Source organism: Accipiter gentilis, chromosome 2, assembly GCF_929443795.1.
Source record: "Accipiter gentilis chromosome 2, bAccGen1.1, whole genome shotgun sequence".
In the NCBI taxonomy this organism is placed as follows: domain Eukaryota; kingdom Metazoa; phylum Chordata; class Aves; order Accipitriformes; family Accipitridae; genus Astur; species Astur gentilis.
The window spans coordinates 2,611,544-2,623,828 of record NC_064881.1 but is presented as its reverse complement, the minus strand read 5'-3'; the positions used below and the strand labels follow the sequence as shown (position 1 = coordinate 2,623,828).

The following is a 12,285-nucleotide window of genomic DNA, read 5'->3' as shown; positions in this document are numbered from 1 at the left end:
CCAGCTCCAGTGTGGCTGTTCTGCCAGCCCTTTCTCAGGGGTGTGAGGAATGTCAAACGTTCTTTTCACCTGTTAACCTGTTTTGAAGTCTGTGTCCTTAGGGTTTCAAGGCTCTGTCTATATTTAGTCTTCCTGGCATTAAGTATGTTGGGTTGCAGGTGAAAAACTTGCACTTTAGCTGATACTCTCAGCAAAATCCCTGATGTTGACCCATTTAGGCTAACAGAGGAGTTTTCCCTGTTTATAGTACATCCTGTCAGTGTATGACATTTATACTGGCATGAGCAGGAGAGGCTGTGCAGTGTTTACAGGGCCTAGATGCAGTTCTGATTACTTTTTGGATATTAACTGAGGTTTTTACAGTAACTTTCACTGTGTTTGACAAATCTGGTGCTTTGTTCTGGATTTAGTAGCTTAGAATATAAAAATGTTAAAATACCCATTCAAAAAAGAACGTTTGTTGATGAAAGTTGATGTTGATCTGTTGATGTTGCTTAAGATGTATAAACTCTTGGAAATGGCTTGCAATTTTTTATTTTATATTTGGGCCTGGCTGTTTTCCTCCTCTTTGTAGGAAGGTATGGTACGATGTGATACTGCTGTGGGAACACCAGACTATATCTCTCCTGAAGTGTTGAAGTCCCAGGGTGGTGATGGTTACTATGGGAGAGAATGTGACTGGTGGTCAGTTGGAGTCTTTTTGTATGAGATGCTTGTAGGTGAGTAGTAGGATAATCACAACTGACTACACTACTTAACTAGACTCCACGTTAAAATCCCTGTTGTTTTTAACTGTTTAATTTATGCTCTTCAGACATAAGCTGTGGTTTACTGATCCTGGTATTTACAGAACATATTTTAGAAATATTCTGGCACAGTCCTCAAACATTTGTCCTTGCTTTTTGTTCACTTAATTGCTTACATTGTTGCATATGCAATTCAAATATTATAAATCAAATCTACAATAAGTTTGATCTGCTTTTTAATTTTTGCATTGCTGCTTTTTCAGGTGATACACCTTTTTATGCAGATTCTTTGGTTGGAACATACAGCAAGATTATGAACCATAAGAACTCCCTTACTTTCCCTGATGACAATGAGATTTCTAAAGAGGCAAAAAACCTTATTTGTGCCTTTTTAACTGATAGGTAAGATTTAAACTTTACTCAGAATGAAAGTAAACCTTTGTTAAGAAAATTTCTTCTCGTGTTGAAAGAACATGTATATGTTTGTTTTGTGTGGGTTTCTAAAGCGCTCTAGAGAAGTGAAACTCTTACTGACTCGGCATGAATGCCATGTAACTCTGTTCCCATTTAGATGCTGCCATAGTTAGGTGTTTTTCTGATCTCTGAATGCATTTCTGTTAGTTGAATGTTCTCCTTCATAGGAATTGGGCTTTATTCTTTTCTGAACTACAGCAATGTTAGAAACTGTTAGCCTCTTGCTTACAGAAAGGCTGTTTTAATTTGTTAGTCAAGAATTTTTTAGAACCTCAGTCTAACTTTGTCTAATCTGAAGTAGCATTTTGTCTAACCTGAAGCAGTAGTTACTAACTGTTACTGCGAGCTAGACAGGCAGTAACATCAGTTTCATCTTCTCCAGTCCCAGTATTTGGGAGAGGAGTCACCAATGGTTGCTGCTGCTCTTTGTGGTAGTAGTATGTATACTGGAGAAAGGAAAGTGCTGCTGCTATGGGTACATCTATCTTATAAATTCAGTTTGAAGTGTTACTCCTTAGTAACAACTACTGTTACATTGGTCTGTGTTGCACAGTGGTGAGTGACGTGCAAAATGGATTCCTTTTGGATGAAGCTACAGCAAAAAGATGCATTTCAGGAGTGCCCCTAATGCACTCCCAGCTCTTAGTGGGCATTCAGGATCCGGGTAGAGTCAGTCCACAGGAAGCCCTCTGAAATGCGGGTGTTAGGTCTGTTCCACTTTGTGAGTGCACTCCTGTTGTACCCATGCTACATATTAATACAAGCATAACCTTTGCTTGAGAGTTGGTGCTATGAAAGAGGGGGATGTTACATTTGCTGGGTTGCATACAATTTGAACAACAGCATGGACTCCTAGAAAAAGTGGAACCTAGCTGCTGCTTGGCAGCTGCCTAGCCAGACTGTGATGGTGGAAACAGTAGCAGTAGGGCTTCTTGTAGACAAAGCCAGACTGTGTTCCAAAATGTAGCTGCTGTGCTGCTATAGGTATCTTCATATGAAAACTTTTAAGATATGTCTACTTCTTTCTTACCTTAGTTTGAGATGTAATCTTTTGTCTCTGTTGTTAGATTATGCCTTAAAATGAGTCTTTGCTTCAGAATAATTTATGACATCTCCCATGTTTAATCAAAAAACTCTTTAAACAGGGAAGTGAGGCTAGGACGAAATGGTGTAGAAGAAATTAAACGGCACCTTTTCTTCAAAAATGATCAATGGGCTTGGGAAACTCTCAGAGACAGTAAGTATAATGCTTTTCTCAGAGACAGTGATCTGGCTTACTTAGGTATCATGTTAGCAAAAGGACTGCCGTATTTCTTTTAATGGAATTTAAAGTTTTATTTACACAGTACCAAGGAAAGAGGTTTCTTAGTCACTTGAGTAATATACTGATTATTATCGTACTATTCTGCTTTTTTCCTAGCTGTAGCACCAGTTGTGCCTGACTTAAGTAGTGACATTGACACTAGTAATTTTGATGATCTGGAAGAAGACAAAGGAGAGGAAGAAACATTTCCCATACCAAAAGCATTTGTGGGCAACCAGCTTCCTTTTGTAGGATTTACGTACTACAGCAACCGTCGGTATGTATGCAGAAAGCAAGCTAATGGTGCTTTCTTTTGCCAACGCTGTTTCTGACTCTTACCAACCAGTATTTAAGTACAAGCCTATTCAGATTCTTATTAATGATTCAGAATCCTAATAAACTATACTCTTTTGACACTTTGATAATGTTAACCAGTACTGCTAGTCATCAGTACCTTAAAATATCACACTGAATTTGTGAATGTCTTTTTCTGCATTAAGAATATTATATAGTGGTGCTGCGGAAGCTAAGCAAGACAAATCCACTGTTGCCGCTACTAGGCAGAGCTGCCTGCAGACCACTGAATTATATATGTAGAGTCATGAATTAGGGATATGAATGTCACTGTTTTACTGTGATTTACTGTTCCTGAGCTGTATATGAAGATACCATACTTTACATCAGTGTTTTAGCATGTGATAAATTAAACCTTGGCTTACTAGAAATAAAATATTTTCTAGTTGCCTGTTATCTGCTTCATAATTTTTCTTTTTCCAAAGCACTCATCCAATGCGGAGTGAGATTGTGATACTTTGCAGTTTTTACTGTTGCTTAGAAGACTTTAAATTACATTAGTTAAAATTATGTTAGTTCATACTTTCAACAGTCATTATTATTTTAGGCACTGTGGATAGCTATATCTACATTCAAAAATCGTCGTAACTTTTTATTACTTTGAGAGCAGCTTTTAATTGTAGTGTCAGTCAGGCTTAAAATGGGCTAAAACTTCTAGTAGACCATGTCAGATAGAGACTATTAGTTTTAATAGCATTTCTGAATAGGAAAGCCCTAAAAGAAATAAATCTGTTTTTTGTCCTTGCATAGTAGAGGAACCACTTTTCCAAGCCTGTGGTGAAGTTCTTTCCGTCTCTGCAAAGAGTTGGATTTGTTGTTGCTTTCTGCACAGTAAGGCATAGAAGGACTTGCAAGCTTTGCAAACAGTTTGTATGAGTTCAGCAGTTCAGGAATTTCACCTACTGTTCTGATTTTAGTCTATAATTTTGAAAAGTCTTAATTTTTGCCTTGCAGGAAGATTTTGGAGTATATTATCAAGAAGGTGAAGTAGCGTACAGAAGCTTGTTAACAACAGAATTTCTTCTCTCTCCCTCTTCCTTCTTGGGGGGGCAGTATCAGGAATTTAGAGAACTAAGTGGCTGTGTTTTGCTGTCATTGAAGAACTCTGCTACTAAATACTATCATAACTTTGTAGACTTACTAGAACTAACATGCTGTTCTAGAATTGAATTTTGTCCCATAATACTCTGCTGGTGTGATAGTCTTGAAAAGTCTGAAGCAACCATTCATACTTGCTAAACCTGTAATCCTAATTTTTATTCCCTTTTTGTATTGAAAATAGTTCAAACATAAAAAAAAAGCATATTTAGAAAAAAGTTGCACATTTATATCCCCCCACCCCCACCTTTCAGTTTCATCTTGTTCATGTATGCTGGAGAACTTAAAGAAATGGAAATCTAGGAAAATCATGTGACTTCCGTCTTTAAAGGAAATAGTATAATCTTTTAGTATAGAATACTTTCTACAGCTGTAATCTCATTGATTGTAAACTAGGAAATACGGTTGTTTATTATTGAACTTCACCCATAACACAGGTTTTGGAATACTAGCTGAGAACACTTTGCAGCCCTATCTGGCTTGTGTGCTCTCTTCTGGATTCTGGTGGAGCTGGTGCTGTGCCTGTTTAAATATCACATTCTCATTGCTCAACAGCCCTGGTGTGCAAAATATGGTGGCTTCTGGTACTCAGGCCAGCAAGCCCCTTTCTGTAGGAAACTGTTCCATTTCCTCTTTGTCATTTGATTGTCTGAAAGCAGTCTTGATGTTTAATTTGACCGTGGTTTGGAGATGTCTTTGATTTTACCCTCCTTGATCCTTTGGAGAGGTTTTTGTATATTATGTGAAAATATGCATGTGAAACAAGAAAGAGGATGTGTGTGTCTTCCTTGGTTCATGTCAGAGTTTTTCCTCACATAATCTGATACAGTTAGAGATGTTTTACATCTCTCTAGATCAGTTATCAGGCCAAGAATATCACATCAAATACCAAAGGAATTTGAGGATAGTAATTTGTATTTAGTTACCTGACTTTTCAGAATCATGCAACTAGAAATTTGTGGTATTTTTAGAAAACACTTACATAAAATAACACTGGCTTCAGGGCAAACTTTTTGTGTGTAGAACTCTTAGTAGCTTTGTTGGAAGTTACACAATCTCTGCAGAGTTCACTTTATTGCTGCTACTTGCTGCATAAGTGCCTGAGTAAATATTTATGGGATGGAAGCCAATGAGAGTGTTGTAACCATGGAAAGCAAAGATTTTTAAAAATTATTATTAAAAAAAGAAAAGTGGTTGTATTAGTATTTGGCAGAAATTCTTTTTTCTAGAGTTCTTCTACTGCAGCTTTCTACTTTACAATAAATTATGTGAGTTTTTCAATTAAATGTGCTTGAATCTTAAAGTATAATAAATACAGAAATGAAAAAATTACTTGTGTTATTATTTGGTTATCTACATTTTAGAGAAAAAAAATATGAGGGTTATGTTTTAGAATGATCATATTCTGTTTTTTTCATAACCTTGCTTTTAGACCACTCTTAAAACTTTTTAAATGTTGTTGCAGGTATTTAGCCGTCTCTGCAGAAAATTCCAATGATAACAGAACAGGCTCCAGTGTGGACAAAAGTGTGGTATGTCTCACTGATTTTCAGCTTTGTTGGACCCTAGTGAAGAATCTATTGCGTATGTGGGAATAAACTGGGTTCTAAATGTCTCAATTTAGTGCTTGGAATATGGAAAATCAATGCATAAATTTTAACTGTTTAGTATGGCTTGCCTATTAAAGTTACTGGAAAAACAGAATTTCTGTTCTTCATATAACATTGGTTTTCCTGAATTGGAATAAAATAACTGAAACTGCATATTCTTTTTGTGGAACTGGATTCACAGTTTTTATCTTTAGGACTATCAAAGTGTTTGTGCAGTATTTCTAGAGTGCCTTATTGATCCCAGGTGTATGCTGGCTTAGTGGCAACCGTAGAGTCTGGATGTGAGTGTGATAGGGAGCTTGGGCTTTCCAGCAACCTGCCAGTTTAACTCTGGAGCTGGACTTCCTGTGAACTAAGTGGGAGGTGGCAGATAATGTACCAAGCTTGGGTATTCTTCTTTCCAAGGGTGCCCCACAAGCTATTGGGAATTAGGGCACTGAGGATCTGCATTTATAGAGCAGTTCACCTAGCAAGAAAAGGTCAGGAATTCTTTTCAGTTACTGCTTCCCAAGCTTCTTGGCAGTCAGGTTTCTGGGAAGGTATGCTGAGGTGTTGGAAACAAAGCCTGCTTGGATTCTGTGTAAGTTCTGCTGTAAATCAAGCTATTCCCTTAGAATGGTTTCATATTTTGCAAATTACATTCTTTCCAGAAGTAAACACTGTCAAAAAATTGATAATTAACTCTAAAATAAATCTTCTTGGCTTTGACTATGATTTACTTTGTTAGTAATTTTGTTCTGTTATGTTTTCCATTTAGAGTAGAAGAGAAGCAGATATCGATGTATGTTCCCTTTTCTCTTAAACTTGCAATATAAAAGTTTTAATGATATGTGGTATTACCCAGACAAAATTTGTGAAGGGCAGGGGATCTGATTATGTACTTTATTGGGCTAACTGAATTTATTAAGCATTGAAGTGTCTTGATTTCTTTATGTATGTTGATGTGTGCCATAAATTTTGTTTTCCTCATAAGCATTTGGCTGTTGATACGGTAAAATTAAAAACAGAGCCAGACTTTCAAATATTTGCAGATACTTAAAACTGTGTGATGGCCTTTGGTTGACTTTGAAGAAGGTTACTGAATGGACTTGGCATAATTAGTGGGATACAGGCACCTGCATGTAGTGAAGGAACCCCCAAGAGTCCTGTCTGTATTGTCAGGTGTATTTGAATGTCTTGTGATTTTAACAGTTTTGGGAGGTGAAGCTCTGGAAGGCTATGAGTGATACAGAGAGGTTTAAGTAAATGTTAAGTCTTTACTACAAGGTACTTTTACCCCACAGTTCTTTCTCAGCTGTTTTTCTTTCATTACATGCTGCAATAAAAACGGTAATGTTAACACATGGTTAGCAAATTAATTAGTTCTGGAAATACAACAGAAGATGTTACCTGGTCTATCTGCATTTTGGCATGGTACTGAGTGTCTTCTGGGAGGAACTGAGTGCCAGAAATTTCCAAGAAAATCATTGCTTTCTGCAAGTGTGTAAAACTTCACAGAATTAGGCCGTGAAGTTGGACAAAAATGGAATTCAATGTCCTTTAACTGAATTTCAAACCTCTTTGAAGATCTGATTATTTACTTTGGTTTAGTGCTACCATAACCATCTGTAAACAGTACAGATATTAAGAAAGAGGAGATTAACAGATTCTTTTGCACTGGGTCTTCGGTTTTCTTCATTGTTCAGGGTGCAGAACCAGATGTACAATGCTGTGGTGATTAAAAAAAAGAAGATGGCAGTTCCGTAGGGATGTTTCTTGGCTTCTTGGCTGTAGGCAGGCTTCTTCATAGCCCTTTCCTCCCCCGCCTCCTACTCAAAATGGAAACTGAGAACAAACTAAAACATAAAGGAATGCTTTTATAGTGAGTTAATTGTAACTCAGGATTTTCTGAAGGTATTTAGTCCATTGATATCAGATTGTGCAAAACTTCTCTGGAAGCCTGTTGTCTCATACTAATATAATTAGAGTGCTCAGCAAGCTTAAATAGGCCCCTTGGGGAACAGCAATATAAAAGCAACCAGAGACAGAAAGAAGCAAGAGGAGGCAATAGAGGTCCAAACTAGTAGGAGTCAGTACAGAAATGCCTCAGTTGCCAGGTATCTTTTTGGACCTGTTCCTCATCTATCCCATTTAGTTCCTCTATGCAGTCTGTCTGGAAGGGCTGTAAAATGAGTAACCAAGAAATGGAAGAGCAATTACCTTGAAACTTCTCTGTCCTTTATTTTTGTGCAGTAGCTGTGGTCCCTTTTTACTAAAGTGAGAGCTAGCCTTTAAGTAGTCTTGCTTCTTGCTTTATTTCTCAGTGGTTCATACCAAGGAGATAAATGTGTTGTGTAGTGGTGGTCCTTCTTTTTTCCTCAAGTTTAGATTTAGAGGCCATCTCTGTGGTTTTAGACTACAACCATTGTCTCATCCATGTGGTGTTATGTTGTATGTCACACCAAGTAGTTGGCTTTCCAGAGCTGTTCTGTAAGTGCTGAGAAGTCTATTTCTTCTAGTATTTCTTTGCTCTCTCAAGGTTTTGTGATAGGTAGTGGTAAATATATAGAATAGAGTGGTAAATATATAAAATATGTAGTTTCTGGTTAGTCCCTAGTCGCAATGTCTGTGTGCTTCCTCTGAAATCTTCAGAGCAGTTTAAGAATGTGGAAGAAAGAAAAAGGTGGAAGTAAGAAAGGATCTGCAGTTCTTGAGAGTGCCTGAGTACTCCATACTTACATTTCCTACTACAGTGGGAAGGAGAACAGATTGAAAGATGGAAGTGAGAAAATGCCTGCCTGGAAGTAGGCAAAAATAATCTTACCTATAACTTTCTCATTTAATATGGATAAGCATGATATAGTGCATCTCCAAACTGAAATGTTAGTTTAGGATTGTACAGAGGCCAGTTCTTGTTGAGAACACGTACTGTTGCTGTCAAGAAAGAATGGAGTCAAGTGTAATTTGTCTACTCTTCATGATCTTAGTGAGCAGTTCCAGTTTCTCTAAGCATATTTTGTTGGAGAAGGAAAAAAGGAAGAGGCAGATGTAAGAGGAACTGTTCTGTTGCTCTGCTTTCTGGGATGATTGTGCAGGAGTCGTCAGGCAATTGTCAGAGTTTTTGAAGTTAAAACAAGGAACAAAAAAGCAAAGGGTCAGAACCACTTGAATATGCTGCTTTGAAGAGAGTCTAGATTAGGACTGTAATTCTTCTCTATGCAGTTCCAAGAGTGTTGAGGGAAATGTGGGAAAGCTAAATAAGGCTGAAATCCTGACAAGATCAGCAGAAAGGTTTAACAGTGAATCAGCACGTGCTTGACTTAATGAGCTTCCTCAAAGCTGACACCATCTTGTTCTTAACTGAGGATTTTGCTGATGTTGGAGTGGGATTATTGTGCCTAGAGATCCATCAGATTGTAGATATTTTGAGACTACCTGAAAAGAATGAATTTCTCAATTTATCTTGCTGGCAAACAGTACATGCTATACAGTAATGTTCTGTATTAACATCTGAAGTTTGTTGCTATTTTCAAACCTTAGTACAGTGCTAGCTGTAAAAGTGATCTCTGACTAAATAGATGTTAACAGCATTTTCCCCCCATTGCTAATAACTAACAGGCCTGGTTCTGCTTCCTGAACTTGTTGAGAGCTTGAAGATGCATTGCAAAATACATGTGGTCGTTCATGCTAGTGTCCTGGTTTCAACCATGACAGCTAGAAAAAGAAATTTTGATGTTAATTAAAATGCTTTCTTATGTCTTTGCAGTAATATCTATAGTCTGATTCTGAAGATACTTAAAACAAGGAGGATTTGCCTTAGCTTAGCCCTGTGAATTTTGATGGAACTATTCAGAACCCCAAAATTTTATGTGTGTGCAAATGACAAAACTGCGTAATATTAAAGTTGTTTCTTGTAATTAACTTTTTTAGAATTTTTTTTTGGGGGGAATCACATTTTAATAAGCTAAAAATCTAGTGTTTAGATAGAAATGAGTAAGCTGTGATACAACATAAGCAGCACTGAATATTCTGAAATACTTTTTTTGAAGTTTTTAAATTTAATGCATGTTCTTTCATGTACAAATACATATTTAAAGCTGGAAAATATGCAGAAGATGATATATGAGTTGGAAGAACAACTACATAATGAAATGCAGTTGAAAGATGAAATGGAGCAAAAGTGCAGGTGAGACTTTGAACTTTAATTATTTACATAATTTAAGTATATCTAACACTTCAGTTCTGTATAACTGCTTTAGGGATTACCAGAGTAACACTAAGAATGGTACTGTAGTTCTCCAGGACAGTTCCAGGCACAGGTTTAAGTCATTCTAAAACAATATTTAAATGGTTTTCTTGAATATAGTATGAAGAAAATGTTTTGTTTTCATTGGCACCCATGTAACACATTCTTTCTGAACACTTGAATGTTTGAGTTTACTCGATATCTCTGAATTCAGATGTTTTATTGGATTGAGGTACATAATGATTATGCTGTCTTTTGAAAAAATGTAAAATACTGTATATATTGCATATACTGGATTATTGGAATTAACTATCTGGTTTCTAAATACATGGTACTTGTTGGAAAACCACATTCCTGTTTTTTTCTGGTGACTGATAGATAAGAACAGCTATTTGTTTTCTAAAGTCTTGTTTCTACCATGTTGAAGAAGCAACTACATGAGAATTTGCCTATTTTTTGCAGCTACACTTACAAACAAACAGTTGGGATTCTTTCCTGATAATCAGAAATATTTGCTCAGATTCATGCAAACTAAATTCCCCTTCAGTTAGCTTCTCCTTTTGAAGTCTTTTCCTGAAGGCCTAAATAAAGCCAGGAGGCAACACCTAGGTATAGGATATAGGAAGAATTCAGGCTTGTGAATTAGGACCACAGCATGTAGCTGTACAAGCTACTTATGTGGGAACTGGTAGCCAAAATGGTCCGGTGGGAATTTAGACTGTGTGATGCTGTCTCTTACTTAAGTACAACTTCACTGTTCACACATTCTGGTTGCTTTCCCCAGGCAGAACGTACATTGCTTGAAATATACTCAGTAACTGCCTTCCTGCAGTACTACTGAAGTTGTCAGAGCACAATAGCGTGTCTTCTGATATGTCATACTGTTCACTGCAGAATTAGTAGATAGGATATATTGCTGTAACTTCTTATTGTACCTGCCAGGTGACATTGTCTGGGTCCTTTTTGTTACCTCTTTCAAGAGGGATAGCTACAAAAATGCAATGGATGTGTCAGTGTTACTGCTGCTTAACAGAGGTTTTACTATGCACTAAACCTCACTCTCTCTATAGTACCATGTTTTAATACATTGCTTCAACAGAGAGACTTGAATAGTATTATTCAAATATCTTTATTCATGGTAGGAAGCTGTCTACTGTTGAATTAACAAACCATTTTAGATACTTGAAAAGTTCACAACTGGATTAAGTTTTAGCAGTTCACCAGTGTATTCTAATTTTAAGGATAATGTGTTGTGTACATACACTGTTTTTACATTTGCAGATTAAGGGAGAAAATGTGGCACCTAAAGTTTTGCATATATAATCTGCAGCAAAGTCGATAAATACGTAATAATGTATTTTACAAATTATTTCCAGTGATTGATTGTTTTCTTCAATTTCAAATGTTTATTACAAAATAGCATTAGCCAAAAAAAAAAAAAATCTTCACTTTAGTAACAGTCCCAAATTATTTCACTAGAAAAACAGTATGTACAATGTATCCTTCTCAAATAGTACTTAAATTATTTTGTTTTATTTTTAGATCTTCAAACATAAAGCTAGACAAGATAATGAAAGAACTGGATGAAGAGGTAATTATTTTCCTCACTGAAGCCTTCTTAGTTGGGTAAAGAATGTGGATAGTACTTTCATGTTTTAAGATATTTCTTTTGTGACTAAAAAAATTGTTCTGAGTTTAAATTTGAGACCAAACCATCATATTTCAATATATAGCATTGGGACGTACATTTTTATTTGTACACATTTTCAAAATTTTTTTATTTCTGCAAGTCATGCTGAATTCTGTTTCCTCTGCTAAATGTTTTGCTCACTCTCGCTCATCACAATTTATCTGGAGTTTATCAAAATCAGTTACGCTAAAAATTAATGTACAGATGATTTTCTATTGAGTCCTTATGTGGTCTCTTAATAATAATTTTAATAGTTACTTACATATAATCACATTAACAGTAAGTTTTCTAGTACAATAAGTTTTCATAAATTTGTCATGTACAAGTTAAAAAAGCCATCTTTTCTGAACACCTTTTCAAGGAAGGCAGAAACTCATTCATTGAAAATGATGCATCAGTTTCCTTGATTAATTAATTGTAGAGATACTGGTTTAGGGATCATTCCTTAAAATTTAAATACAAAATACTAATGCTTTTAATTTTAGGGAAATCAAAGAAAGAACTTGGAATCAACACTGTCTCAGATTGAGAAGGAAAAGATGGTATTGCAACATAAGATAAATGACTACCAAAGAAAAATTGAACAAGAGAATGAAAAAAGACGGAATGTGGAAAATGAAGGTATGTCATGTTGTCCAAACATTGACACTGATAAGGTGTATGATGTGTTTTGGGGAACAATTTACTACCTTAGCATCTTAAGTGCTATGCAACTTTAAAGGGAGCTTTTCAAATATTGGACTCAAATCTTGAGTGTATTTTTATTTGAACACAATATTTTTGTC

At 36.1% G+C, this 12,285-nt stretch overlaps 1 protein-coding gene across 2 annotated transcripts in view; it reads left to right on the top strand.

Moving 5' to 3' along the window:
- ROCK1 (Rho associated coiled-coil containing protein kinase 1) overlaps nt 1–12,285 on the top strand; it is a 94,296-nt gene that overhangs the window by 43,915 nt on the left and 38,096 nt on the right. The window contains exons 7-15 of one of the 2 annotated variants that reach the window (XM_049829118.1): nt 575–719; nt 1,010–1,148; nt 2,366–2,457; nt 2,641–2,800; nt 5,441–5,507; nt 6,343–6,366; nt 9,662–9,750; nt 11,353–11,401; nt 11,986–12,121. In XM_049829118.1, the coding sequence (XP_049685075.1) occupies nt 575–719; nt 1,010–1,148; nt 2,366–2,457; nt 2,641–2,800; nt 5,441–5,507; nt 6,343–6,366; nt 9,662–9,750; nt 11,353–11,401; nt 11,986–12,121 (901 nt within the window). The remainder of the gene's footprint in view (nt 1–574; nt 720–1,009; nt 1,149–2,365; nt 2,458–2,640; nt 2,801–5,440; nt 5,508–6,342; nt 6,367–9,661; nt 9,751–11,352; nt 11,402–11,985; nt 12,122–12,285) is intronic. The other variant, XM_049829128.1, reaches the window with a different exon arrangement.